Genomic DNA, 12,819 nt, shown 5'->3' on the forward strand with positions numbered 1-12,819 from the left:
CGGCACATAGACCCGCCGTGTTCCCCCGCAGGAAACAAGCATCGAAGGCGTTTGGAAAGGGAGGGGGATCAGTGTATGCTTATCAGTGTAAGTGTATGTGTGTGCGTGTCCATAGTTCAGCGGAGACAGTGTCCTTCGCCCTGCCAGGCTAAGTAAACAGTCTACCAGCCAACCCAGGTGGCCTTGCATGGGATGGGAAGGAACAGTCACAACACAGTCGTTATCAGGGATTGTTTTGATCGGCTCCAGCCTTGAGCCGGAGGGGTAGCCACATTATGATTGCGATTTTCTTCCAACAACTCATGAGAATTTCGAGCTGTTTCTTTTAGCACTCCGACACTGGTCCCTCCATCACCCGTTGGATAGCTGTGAGTTTTTCCATGATGTGGGATGCTCTCTGCAACATCTGCACATAACCAGTGGCCGTTTGACGCCCCTGCACCTCCTGAAGCTCCATTGTTCCACTGAAGGAAAAAGCACCCCAGACCATTATGGCGCCCACTCCACTGTGTCACATAGAAAACATCTCAGGAGGAATCTGCTTGTCATGGTTGTCATCAAGGCTACCTTGCAAAATATGATATTTTGCCATTTTTTAAGTGGTCTTAAACTTTTGATAGGGACTGTATATGGTGCACATGAGGAAAAGAGGTCATACAGAGGTCAAAGAGTACCTTGTCACGTAATAATAAAATAGGTTGACATGGCAGTGGTGCAGTGGTTTGCCCTATCACCTCATAGGAAGAAGGGCGCTATGGCTCTAGAAAGTTCTTTCAGTAAAATATATTTAAATAAGTATTTATGTTACGTTTACATGTTTAAATAAAACAGGATATTGCATTGTGTGACAATTGATGCTTTTCACTCAAATTAAATGTAGTACATCCTAGAAAATATACTCAATGTGCACTCTGAATCACTAATTAAGAATTAATCATTTATTTATTGATGTCAGACAAGCTATTTATATATTCTAAATAGATCATTAGTTTAAAATTTAGCGTCGACAGCCATTATGAGGTGAGGAGGAAAACACATTTAAAGTGTAATTTAAATATAAATAAGAAAATGATCATGTGAGGAAAAAGTGTGGGGCGGATTGTCCAAAGACACATGTGGTTTCTCGTTGCCTTTGGCTGTAAACAGCCACACTTTAGGAATCAAAGTGTATTTTGAATGTGTTCGTCTGTCTTTAGTATCTCTGTCTGTCCTTAATTTTCTTTGAAGACAGGCAGAATCTGCGCAGGCAGGTTGCACTCCAGTACAGCAGGTGGAGATCATTTCAAGTATGGCGCTTGTTGTGACCCGAGACAGTCATAGAAGAAAAGCTACAGGGAGAAAAAAAACAGGAAGCGTCAATAAAATTCATATGTTGCATTGCAATTATCAATAAATTTTAAGCGTTTGGATTTGAATTTTGGCGTCTAGCTTCTATGTAGTTAATTCACGGCAACCCGCGAATTGTAACGATACACCCAGGTTTTAACCCACCTGCCGCAAACGACGCATGTAATCTACGATCTCAACAAGGAAATGCCGAAGGTTGCACGCCTCACTGGAGGAGTTATTTTGTGTTTTCTGCAAAACATGATAGGAATTAGACATCTACGGCGGAAGCTCATGGCTGTTTAGGACTGCCCTGACCGTCACGGGTCTGCTTTAGCTGATGCTTTTGTGCATTGGCTGCTGAATTTGAATGACTGAAGAGAAATGGAAGATGTGATCAGTCTCAGCTCAGACGACTCCGATGTGGAGATCGTCGGCTCTTACTGTACATTCATTGCCAAGCCTGACCCGATGCCTCTCTCCGCTGTGCGGGTTGAAGTCGATGCCGTGAAGCTCGCCCTCCCACCGGTAAGCGGACGGAAACTCGGTTGCTGTAGAAACTAGGGTACATTTCAGTAAGTGTCCTCAGACTGTTGCTGGATAGAGGAAAAACAAAGTTAAAAGATACGGCCTGCTTATTAACGCTCCGCGGTCAAGTAGCAACACAAGTCAAATGTAGCGACATTACTGGTGAAAGATGCTATAACCTAGCTTAAAGGTAAATAAGTTATTTGGCGCTTTGTTTATAACTTTGTTATTGTAAAATAATTTTGTTGCTCAAACAAGCATTTATGTTTAAATGGTGTCATTAGTATGTGCTGTATGTCTTTATTGTTTATAAATGTATTGCTACTGTACTACTGTACTGTAAATGCGCTGCTAAATAGTTTTATTTTTTTCATACCGCATGAAACGGGGAATGATAGTTAACATTAATGCGGATGAAATTGTGTAGTAAAATGTGTCTACCAAAATCTTTATGTTGTATATTTTATGTAAAGGAGCTCTTTGTTATGTTATACCAGGCGAGCATTTGCTAGTCAAATGAGAGTCAAATGAGAAACTGCCCATGGGGAAGGATAGGATAACCTGATAGGAGTGTCTTTTTGACTCATATTGCTCACTATTCTGTGGCTTGGTCTTATAAATGGTCTTATACATCCAGATATTAAAGAGAGGGGCCACCTCCAAAAGAATTGTGAGACCAATTCCAACGACTCTGTACCGTCTTCTTGAACTGTACATGCTGTCCTTCCATAAAGTCTGAAAAAAGTATAATTATTTGGGTTTTAAGTTTAACCAATCAACCAACAATACAGACGTTGTGTATTTTAGCTATTAAAGCAAACCTAAATAAGGCATTAGTTCTTTTATCTATAAAAGTTGCAAAACAAACACATAGTTTTTCAGTTGCACTACTATTTACGGCGGGTTTTGACCGGGAAACATACTGCATTGGCAAAAGAATTCACTTACTCATCCAAATCATTGAATTCAGATGTCACTTCCAAGGCCACAGGTGTATAAAATCAAGCAGGGCATGCAAACTCTTTGTACAAATACTGGTGAAAGAATAGGTCTGTCTCAGGAGCTATGTGAATTCCAGCGTGGTGTTGTGACAGGATGTCACCTGTGCAACATGTCCAGTTGTGAATTTAACTTGCTGCTAAATATTCCACAGTCAACTGTGAGTGGTATTACACCAAGGTGGAAATGATTGGGAATAACAAAAACTCAGCCAGGAAGTGGTAGACCACGTAAAATCGCAGAGAGCGGTCAGCGGATGCTGAGGTGCGTAGTGTGCAGAGATCACCAACGTTCTGTATAGTCAGTTTAGACAATTAGCTCAAGAATAGTGCATAGGGAGCTTCATGGAATAGGTTTCCGTGGCTGAGCAGCTTCATCCAAGCCTTAAAACCACCAAGCTCAATGCAAAGCATTGGATGCAGTGTTCTAAAACATATCACCACTGGACTCTACAGCAGTGGAGACATGTTATGTACTTGTCTGACTGTATTTTGCTAAGTGGGGGAGGGGTGATTATCGTGTGGGATTATTCTTCAGGAGTTTGGCTTGGTCTCTTAGTTCCAGTGAAAAGCACTCTTAATTCTTCAGCATACCAAGTAATTTCGAACAATTTCATATTCCTAACTTTGTGGGAAAGGTTTGGGGATGGCCTCTTTCTGTTCCAACATGACTGTGCACCAGTGCACAAAGCAAGGACCATAAAGACATGGATGAGTGAGTTTGGTGTGGAAGAACTTGAATGCTGACCTCCACCCCATAGAACACCTTTGGGATAAACAAGAGTGGAGAGTTTGCGCCAGGCCTTCTTGTCCAACTTCAGTGTCTGACCTCACAAATGCAGTTGTGGAAGAATGGTCAAAAATGGCCATAAACACACTTCTAAACTTTGTGGAAAATTTTCCTGGAAGAGTTGGGTGAACCGACATCATAATAAACAATATGGATTAAGAATGGGCCATCACTCAAGTTCATATCCGTGATGGCAGACAAGTGAATACTTTTGGCAATATAGTGTAGTACCTTGACAGCATCATAAAAGGCAGTAAATTATATGAACGCATCTACTCAAGGAGTGTTGCATTGGATTGTCGATTAATTTAAGCATTTGACATAGCAAGAAGAAAGAAAACTGAAGATTTAGTTATAGATGGTAATCGCAAGGAGGCACCAACCACCTTGCGGCCGCAGCTCAATGCAGCAGCTTCGGCAATGGAGACGCTGAACATGGTCCATTCGGACTCAATGTCTCCCTCGGAATGCTGTTGAAGCTCTGCCGGAGGTGTGCGTTGAAGATCTCGCGGACTGGTGCCCACCAAATGGTGAACACCAGAGGTGAAGGGAGCCACCAGGCTGAAGAAGGCGTCCTATCGGGCTTGGTTAGCCTGTGGGACTCCGGAGGCAGCCGACAGGTATCGACAGGCCAGAATGCGGCTCGGGCAGTGGCTGAAGCAAAAATTCGGGTGTGGGAGGAGTTCGGAGAGGCCATGGAAAAAGACTTTCGGACTGCCTCAAAGAGATTCTGGCAAACCGTCAGGCGTCTCAGGAGGGGAAAGCGGTGCTCTACCTGCACTGTGTATAGTGCTGGTGGAGCGCTGCTGACTTCGACTGAGAAAATTGTCAGGCGGTGGAAGGAATACTTCGAGGACCTCCTTAATCCTACTGACACGTCTTCCGAGGAGGAAGCAGAGTCTGAGGGCGAGGTCACTGAGGCAGTTAAACAACTCCTTGGTGGCAGAGCCCCTGGTGTTGATGAGGTCCGCCCCGAGTTCCTGAAGGCTCTGGACGTTGTAGGGCTGTCCTGGTTGACACGCCTCTACAATGTTGCGTGGAGATCAGGGGCAGTACCCCTGGACTGGCAGACCGGGGTGGTGGTCCCCATCTTTAAGAAGGGAGACCGGAGGGTGTGTTCCAACTACAGGGGGATCACACTCCTCAGCCTCCCTGGGAAAGTCTATGCCAGGGTGCTGGAAAGGAGAGTTCGTCCGCTAGTCGAACCTCGGATACAGGAGGAACAATGCGGTTTTCGTCCTGGTCGCGGAACACTGGACCAGCTCTTTATCCTCTCAAGGATACTTGAGGGTGCATGGGAGTTTGCCCAACCAGTCTACATGTGTTTTGTGGACTTGGAGAAGGCATTCGACCGTGTCCCTCGGGGTGTCCTGTGGGAGGTGCTGCGGGAGTATGGGGTGTCTGGCCCATTGCTACGGGCCATTCGATCCCTATACAACCGTTGCAAGAGCTTGGTTCGCATTGCCGGCAATAAGTCGGACTCGTTCCCGGTAGGTGATGGGCTCCGCCAGGGCTGCCCTTTGTCACCGGTTCTGTTCATAATTTTTATGGACAGGATTTCTAGGCGCAGCCAAGTGGCAGAGGGCTTTCACTTCGGTGGCCTCAGAATCTCATCTCTGCTTTTCGCGGATGATGTGGTTCTGTTGGCTTCATCGGGTGAAGGCCTCTAGCTCGCACTGGAACGGTTCGCAGCCGAGTGTGAAGCAGCGGGAATGGAGATCAGCACCTCCAAATCTGAGGCCATGGTTCTCAGCCGGAAAAGGGTGGAGTGCCCACTCCAGGTCGGGGATGAGTTCCTGCCCCAAGTGGAGGAGTTCAAGTATCTCGGGGTCTTGTTTGTGAGTGACGGGAGAAGGGAGCCGGAGATCGACAGACGGATTGGTGCTGCGGCTGCAGTGATGCGGACGCTGCACCGGTCCGTCGTGGTGAAGAGGGAGCTGAGTGTAAAAGCGAAGCTCTCACTTTACTGGTCGATCTACGTCCCTACCCTCACCTATGGCCACGAGCTGTGGGTAGTGACCGAAAGAACGAGATCGCGGATACAAGCGGCGGAAATGAGCTTCCTCCGAAGGGTGGCTGGCCTCTCCCTTAGAGATGGTGTGAGAAGTTCGGCCATCTGGGAGGGGCTCAGAGTAGAGCCGCTGCTCCTCCACATCGAAAGGAGCCAGCTGAGGTGGTTCGGGCATCTGACAAGGATGCCTCCTGGGCACCTCCTGGGTGAGGTGTTCTGGGCATGTCCCACCGGGAGGAGGCCCCGGGGCAGACCCAGGACACGCTGGAGAGATTATATCTCTCGACTGGCCTGGGAACGCCTTGGTGTTCCCCCGGATAAGCTGGAGGAGGTGGCTGGGGAGAGGGAGGTCTGGGCTTCTCTGCTTAGGCTGCTGCCCCCGCGACCCGGCCCCGGATAAAGCGGATGAAGATGGATGGATGGATGGTAATCAGTCTATTTAGTCAGTACTTGTCAGTAGATCCTGATAGCTGATTAGGGGAGGTGTAACCACACACAAAATGACAAGCAGAAAGTTGATGACCAGAGACCATAGATTGTCAGTGGCATTCAGAGACTTCACAACTGCTAAATAAACTGCTGGTGACTTGAAGTCAGCAGGTCCTGAGTTAAACTGTTCTTGCCTTTGATGCAATTGATTGAAGGAGCTACCAAAACCATTGACTGACATTTGAGGAGGTGGTTAGATATTATATATTATAATTATTATTATTATTATTATAACTGTAACTGGAGCTCACAGTAGATGAAAATGTGATTAAATAGAAAGAATAATATTTTTAAGCGTCTATTGAGGGACTGGTGAGGAAGCTGAAAGGTAAGTCAGGTAAAATAGAGTCTGAATAATTACAGACACTATTTGGTATGATCACATTTATTCTTCAATGTATCCTAAACTCTCTGAGGCAAGTTTTCTTCTAATTTCTGTAGTACTCTGTCGTAATAATTCAATATTAATAAGACCTGTTGCCGTTTGATTTTCTGTCCAGTTATGTGTAATTAGTTTGTTTTTGTGTATACACCACACTGGTTCATCCCTTGGGTTTGAATGATTATGCTCTTATGCTTGAATGATCATTCTGTTTGCAAATCTGGAATTTCTGATAACGTGGCACATAGTTACAAAAGCCATATCATTTTTGGATGATGAAAGGTTGATTTTCATTCTTACCCCTATTTCTTTCAGTAATAAAAAAATCAAAGGTTATATTTGTCTTCTCCAAAACACAGCATTTATTGAATTTTTAAAAATAATTATCTTTTCCTTTTTTTAGAATTATATCGACCTTACAGATCCAAGATGGACTCTTCCAGAGCTGCGGAGAAGGCAAAATGGCACTGGCACTGGCACAGCAGTAGTAGACTTGACTGAAAATGAAACAGAGCAGGAGACAGAGAATTTGCCACCAGATAACTGTCAATCAAAAAACACAAACACAAATTTAAATCACATCTCACAAAGTCAAGATTATAATCACCAAAAAACTCCTTTGACAGATTCCGTTGTTTGTGCTCCACAGCAGGACTGTGGTGACCCAAAACCAAAGCAGAGACGTCTAAATCCTCAAATACCTGAAACACAACACCCCAAAAAGGACAATAAAGCAGCCCCCTGCACTAACACACCAGCTGTAAAGTTGAAACGATTGCCTTTTCTAGAAACGCATGTTGCAGAACTGAAAACCTCAAAGTGTTCTGTCTATGTGACCAAAGATTGTACCCAAATGTCTCTGAACAATCACGGTGAAACACCTCATTGCAATAGTAATTTAAGTACAAATACGAGTCCAAACATTTCTAACGTGGAGCCTTTGTTTGATGCATCTCCTCCTAAGGATGGACAAGAAAACAACAGTGAGGAATGTCCAAACACACAGGTACAAGATGATGAACTACAGCACCTACATAGCCCTGCTAATTCTCCTTGCTCAGTCGGGCAAAACTCTGTTGGAAGTTCAAAAGAGCATAGCACACACGATGGTCAGAGCGATGGAGTTAGTTCAGCTCTGCCCATTACATCCATAGATTTGGCTTCTTCATCTCAGGACGAAGAACAAATGGAATCCCCCTGTTATGACCTGAATCAGCCAAAATTAGACGAACCTGAAGAATCCAGGCAATCCTGCAGCTCTGGTAACTCATCCCCCTACTCTCCTACTAATGCATCAAACTCTTCTGAGCCTTTTGAGCCTGACCCTCCCTCCAATACAAGTCCTATATCTCATAGTCACAAGAGCCCTGCTGAGTCATCTCCTAGATCCGAATCAGTTGAAGATATGCCTGAATGGCAGGAGACTGAGACGTACAAGGGGGATCTTGGACTTTACAGTCCAGGGTCTTTCCCATGGGAAGATGAAAGTGATGGAGAAGACATGAATGAAGAGACCATGGACTGCAGGGCGGTCAGTAGAGAGGATAGACATTTTGTGTGCCCATCTACACTCAGGAAATTACTAGCTGGAACAACAAAAAAAGCAATGGTGAGAGACTGTTGTCCAGATACCTATATTTGTATTTCCTGGTACTCTCATTAGCTGATCAAATGCTGAAGCAAATACATTTTCATTCCATAGATTGAAGAGGATGATGAAGATTTTGGAACTCCTGAGGTGCTATGTCGCCAGAGTCTGAGTCTGGTTTACAGTACAATTGATGAGAACTACCCAGAAGGCACTTTGCAGCTATTGTCTGACCTACTACAGCCTGGTTACTATCCCCCCAGAGATATCACCTCCCATCTACTCCACGGCATTCTGCTCGACCTACAGTCTCCTCATCACCTCTGCGTGCAGGCTTTTAAGCTCCTGATGAGGTCACAAAGGTAAAGAGAATGTAGCAATAAGAGCAAGTAGGATTTTCTGTTTAAATTTAATAGTCTTTGAATCAGAGAATGTTGTGTGATTGCAGGCACCACATGGTTGATAAAAACACGGTTCCATGGGATTGGGAGTTACTGACCTCAGTCATGACCGATGAGGTACTGATTTAGAAAGTCTATACACAAACTCTATGAACAAGAGCATACTGAAAATAATTTAGTTGCAATGGTGAAAAACATTCACGGTCCCATCACTAGTCAAACATTTTGAGTTTGCCTGCTTGTTTCACCCTGTTTGTCACTTTGTTTTTGTTTTCAACCTGCTTTAAAATGCAAACATTTGCAGCCCCAAATCATTTCCCTACTTGTTACCATTTTTCCTCCTTAGGAGCACACACACAGGCATCGGTGTGATGTTGTGCGCATGTTCCTGGAGTACATTGTGCAGACTTTGGAGGACGACTTTCGGGCTAAATGCTCTACATCCTCCTTGCACCATTCGATCGCAAAAGGAACATTGTCGTGTGATCAGCAGTTTCCCCGGGTTAGGTGAGCATGATAGCCAACCTGTATTATAAACGTGGGTAACTTTGGACATAAGCACTTGAGTTTGATTGTATATCATTGAGGTTGGATACCCTTACTTGGCTAGTTTATGATAGATACCTGGGTAAAACTTTCTTCTTTGAAGATATTCTGCTGGGTTTGTTTTAACAGTGTGGAAGCAGAAGTTTTGTTGAGCAGAGAGGTGTTTTATTCATTTTTAACCTACCTTTATTTATACAAAAACACTCGAGCAGGTTTAATTGACACAAATGGCCATTTACAGCAATTTTAATAATGACATCTTTCATTACACCCAGTGACAAACCAGATTGTTTTAATTATTTTACCTTTTTCTTTATAAGTATCATATTTAAAGTCCGTTTTGATATCTTATTTTTTTATTTATTTATTTCTTTTTACAGGGAAGTCATCAAGTGGCTGTTTTCTGCCATTATGAAATCAACAGAGCATGGAAAGGGTAGAGAAACGACCCAAGAAAGAGAATATATGAGGTGAATTAGAAGTAATTGTTGTTAAATAAAGAACTGGTAGCTTGAGCAGAATAAAAACTGATTTGCATGTATGTCACAGTTAGCTCTAGAAATGTTTAGACAGTGGTGTTATTTTGGCTCTTTACACCACCACAGAATATTTGTAACAAAACATTATAGATGCATTTGAAGTTTATATTCTCAGCTGTAATTTTCCAGGTCTACAGTTTATGTGTTTTTATTTATTTTTTTCAACCCCTTAAAGTCAGGACTTAAAATGCATCTTGACTGTTTGATTTAAAATCTGCTGTGTTGGCATACAGAGCTAAAAGTATGAAAGGTTTTAACAATTCAAACTGTGTCTGCTTTTTAAAGTGTATGTGTCTCTGTCTCCTACAGAATGGTGTCCTGCTTACAAAGGATGCTCTCTCTGGCTCTGGAGGTGGACTGTTCTCCTGCTCTAACCTCTGCCAAGCTGTCCCAAGAGCTCTTCCATATGCTCATCAGTAACGTGCCCCTACGAGCTCACAGGTGAGGGGGAGACATGTGTTCAGAATGTTTAATGGTGTAGGGAAAAATCTAGTAGACTAAATCACTTTATTTCTGCTCAGCAGTCCGTAAATGTTTTTCATTTCATTTGCTATCAGAATTTATGGAATGATGAGTACAGAAATTCTTTATTTTTAATTTTCACACTAACCTTTTTACATTTTTACCTTGAATTGTTGGAACTCTTAACAAAACAAAAATGCAGCCTCCTAAAATGTCAAGTGGAATGTGTAAATACAAGAAGGCAGAAATCTTTTCAGTATTTCTGTGGTTATTCTCCCTGTAGATCACTTTTTTGAGCATTATATTCCTTATTTGAAAAGTTTCCAGGCTTCTTTTTTCCTTTTTTTTTCTTTTGTTTTTCCACTCTATGCTCAATAGTGCTTCCTGTTGTCCTATCCCACTACTTTGCCTATGTTGCTGAGTACTTGTCTTTGCAGGCCAAATATTGCTTGTTTGTGGTAATGAGTGGTCACAAAAAAATTTACCTATTTGAATGATAGAAATCCATCACCTAAACTCAAGCAAGGGCTGTTTGTATGTCAAATAAATAATTAATGTGATTTCCATTGCATTGCTTTAATGGAAATGTATTTAAATCTAATAAGTACATTAATTAAGTAATTTATATGAGCAAACATATATTTATTCTGATAGCACTGTTGACCCTTTTTTCCCACCAGTTTTTCAAGCTGCCTTTGACTAATCTGTTTTTGACTCCCAGGATGTTGTTGTTGGAGAGCCTACAGAGTAAGCTGCTGAGATGTAAGCTGTTGGAACATCTGCTGGACTATGCATGCCCAGTGAAAATCTCACTGCCCATGTCGCTCAGTCTGCTGCTTCACTTTCTAAAACACTGCACTGTAGCACCAGACCCTACGGTGAATATTACATTCCTGATTCTTATCTTCATTTTTATGTCATTGAATATGCTTTTGGGGGAGGGGTTTCCACTGTTGTGCATATTTACCTTGTGTAGATTTTAAAGATTTCCCAAAGTTCTGCGATTTTACGAAGACATAATGTTGTCTTCTCTCAACGGAAACTGTTGATACACTGCCTGAAACACCAGACTTGTGTTTCTTATTTATAGCGGCTGCTTTGGCTTAGGATTAAACAACATTTAGCCAACTAAATCTAGTTGCCTCACAGCCTGCCATCATTACCTCAATAATGTCCCTCCTGCTAACTTTAATTCCAACTCCTCGAGTGTAAGTAGCTGAAGGCGGTTTCCTTTTGCTTTTATTGGTAGTGTCCCACAACAACAGAAGAGTGCATGGCTAATGTGGCTAACATTACCTTGTCTTTGATTCTGGCCTACTCTTTGTGTACCAACATACTGCATTTAACACAACCAAATAAAGTGTGCTGTTCTGATTTGCATGCTTTTTACAAATTCTGTTATTGGACAATGAAAAAAGCATCAGCTACTGTGAACATCTGTATATTAATAAAGCTTTAAAATAAACATAATTGTGAGCCTGTAACTGAGTATACTATGGGAATGATTTATATCATTGTGATCTTCACTTTAGAGACACAGACAGCTTCCTGTTGATGTTTTCAAGTCAGATGTTTTGGGATTATTGTTTCTTGTTCTATTACATTTTTTTTGAGAGAAATCTAAAAAACTAAGTGACCATAAACGGTGATTCAATGCGACTGATTAATGTCTGTACTCTCTAGGATGGCACTGAAAAGTGGCTCAAGTGGGAGGAGTTGGTGCATCTCCTCTGGATGTTGCTGCTCAGCTATAACAAAGCAATGAAAGGTGAGATTTTGGTAAACAGCTGAACATTGCTCCACAGTATCTGTAGCTGTGGTAGATACATGGTCTCCTATGAACTATATAATATTGAAGACAACATAATTGTTGATGGCAACAATGAGGGTCATTTTGCATTGATACAATAAATGTTTGTTGTACACAGCGTTGTCAGCTTTTTCAGTATTTAGCAAAATATAGAGGCAGATTAAAAATTGAAATATGTGCCTAAGGGATGAGCTTGCACATTTCCTGTTGACAGAAGTCTTGTTTGCACTGTTGTTTGTGACATTATTGCCCTGTGATTTTTTTTTTTAAATCACTGTTATTGCATTTCCTGGTGAATGCCTCTAAAACATAGGTTACAGTCACTTTTTTGTATCCAGGGTACCGCATCCTCCACTGTAACAATAAGTCAGTCAACTGCCTAACTCTACAATGTTTGTTTGTGTGTCTGTTATCCACAGGCTATCTCTGCAACTCATTAACAGAGCCCAGAGGCAGAGTTGGTATGTCAGTCTATAAGCCTGATGACAGGGTGTCACGACCTGCTGTTCAGGAAGCTGTTGAAGCCTTTATGTCCAGATCTCAGGCTGACCTCGACCAAGCCTTACCTCTCCATGTGGAAGAGTCCTTAACTTATCTACAGGATCATCTCCTAGATGTCTGTCAGTGTTAAATAAAAGAGTGTGTGTTTCACATTGGTGCTTATTTTGTAGATAAACTAATAAACTTCATACATACATATATATATATATGTATATGTGTGTGTGTGTGTGTGTGTACATATATATATATATATATACATATGTACACACACACATGCATATATATATATATGTATGTGTGTATATATACATATATATATATATATATATATGTATATATATATATATATATGTATATATATATGTATAGTTTATTAGTTCTTCTTTATTTTTTGTATAAAACTGTGGCCCTCTTTGTGGGGCTTAATTAAGCCAAACTAATTGAAGAT

The 12,819-nt window shown here is 42.1% G+C and overlaps 1 protein-coding gene and 1 long non-coding RNA gene across 4 annotated transcripts; one reads left to right on the forward strand and one right to left on the reverse strand.

Moving 5' to 3' along the window:
* Positions 1 to 583: 583 nt before the first annotated feature.
* LOC112841813 (uncharacterized) lies at positions 584 to 1,633 on the reverse strand. The gene is made up of 2 exons (XR_003213200.1): positions 1,492 to 1,633; positions 584 to 1,328 (listed from the first exon to the last, which is right to left on the reverse strand). It is a non-coding gene; the product is annotated as an uncharacterized LOC112841813 (long non-coding RNA).
* On the forward strand, positions 1,328 to 12,521 carry simc1 (SUMO interacting motifs containing 1). Of its 3 annotated transcripts, none has more exons than XM_005467780.4 (11): positions 1,715 to 1,854; positions 6,928 to 6,980; positions 7,489 to 8,133; positions 8,227 to 8,474; positions 8,561 to 8,630; positions 8,860 to 9,020; positions 9,440 to 9,529; positions 9,908 to 10,039; positions 10,782 to 10,938; positions 11,744 to 11,828; positions 12,290 to 12,521. In XM_005467780.4, the coding sequence occupies exons 2-11, from the start codon at positions 6,954 to 6,956 to the stop codon at positions 12,499 to 12,501; spliced, it is 1,827 nt and encodes a 608-aa protein (XP_005467837.1). In that variant the 5' UTR covers positions 1,715 to 1,854; positions 6,928 to 6,953; the 3' UTR covers positions 12,502 to 12,521. The 3 variants fall into 3 exon arrangements, with proteins under 3 accessions (XP_005467836.1, XP_005467837.1, XP_005467838.1); XM_005467781.4 differs by lacking the exon at positions 1,715 to 1,854 and adding an exon at positions 1,866 to 2,044; XM_005467779.4 differs by having other exon boundaries at positions 1,328 to 1,854; positions 6,928 to 8,133.
* Positions 12,522 to 12,819: the final 298 nt, after the last annotated feature.

The sequence above is a fragment of the Oreochromis niloticus genome, linkage group LG2, assembly GCF_001858045.2.
Source record: "Oreochromis niloticus isolate F11D_XX linkage group LG2, O_niloticus_UMD_NMBU, whole genome shotgun sequence".
Classification (NCBI taxonomy): domain Eukaryota; kingdom Metazoa; phylum Chordata; class Actinopteri; order Cichliformes; family Cichlidae; genus Oreochromis; species Oreochromis niloticus.

Coding starts and splice junctions, on each gene's coding strand:
- simc1 (XM_005467779.4), top strand. CDS start 1,711: ATGGAAGATGTGATCAGTCTCAGCTCAGACGACTCCGATGTGGAGATC. Junction 8,475..8,560: donor CTCCTGATGAGGTCACAAAG/GTAAAGAGAATG, acceptor GTGTGATTGCAG/GCACCACATGGTTGATAAAA. Junction 9,530..9,907: donor CAAGAAAGAGAATATATGAG/GTGAATTAGAAG, acceptor TGTCTCCTACAG/AATGGTGTCCTGCTTACAAA.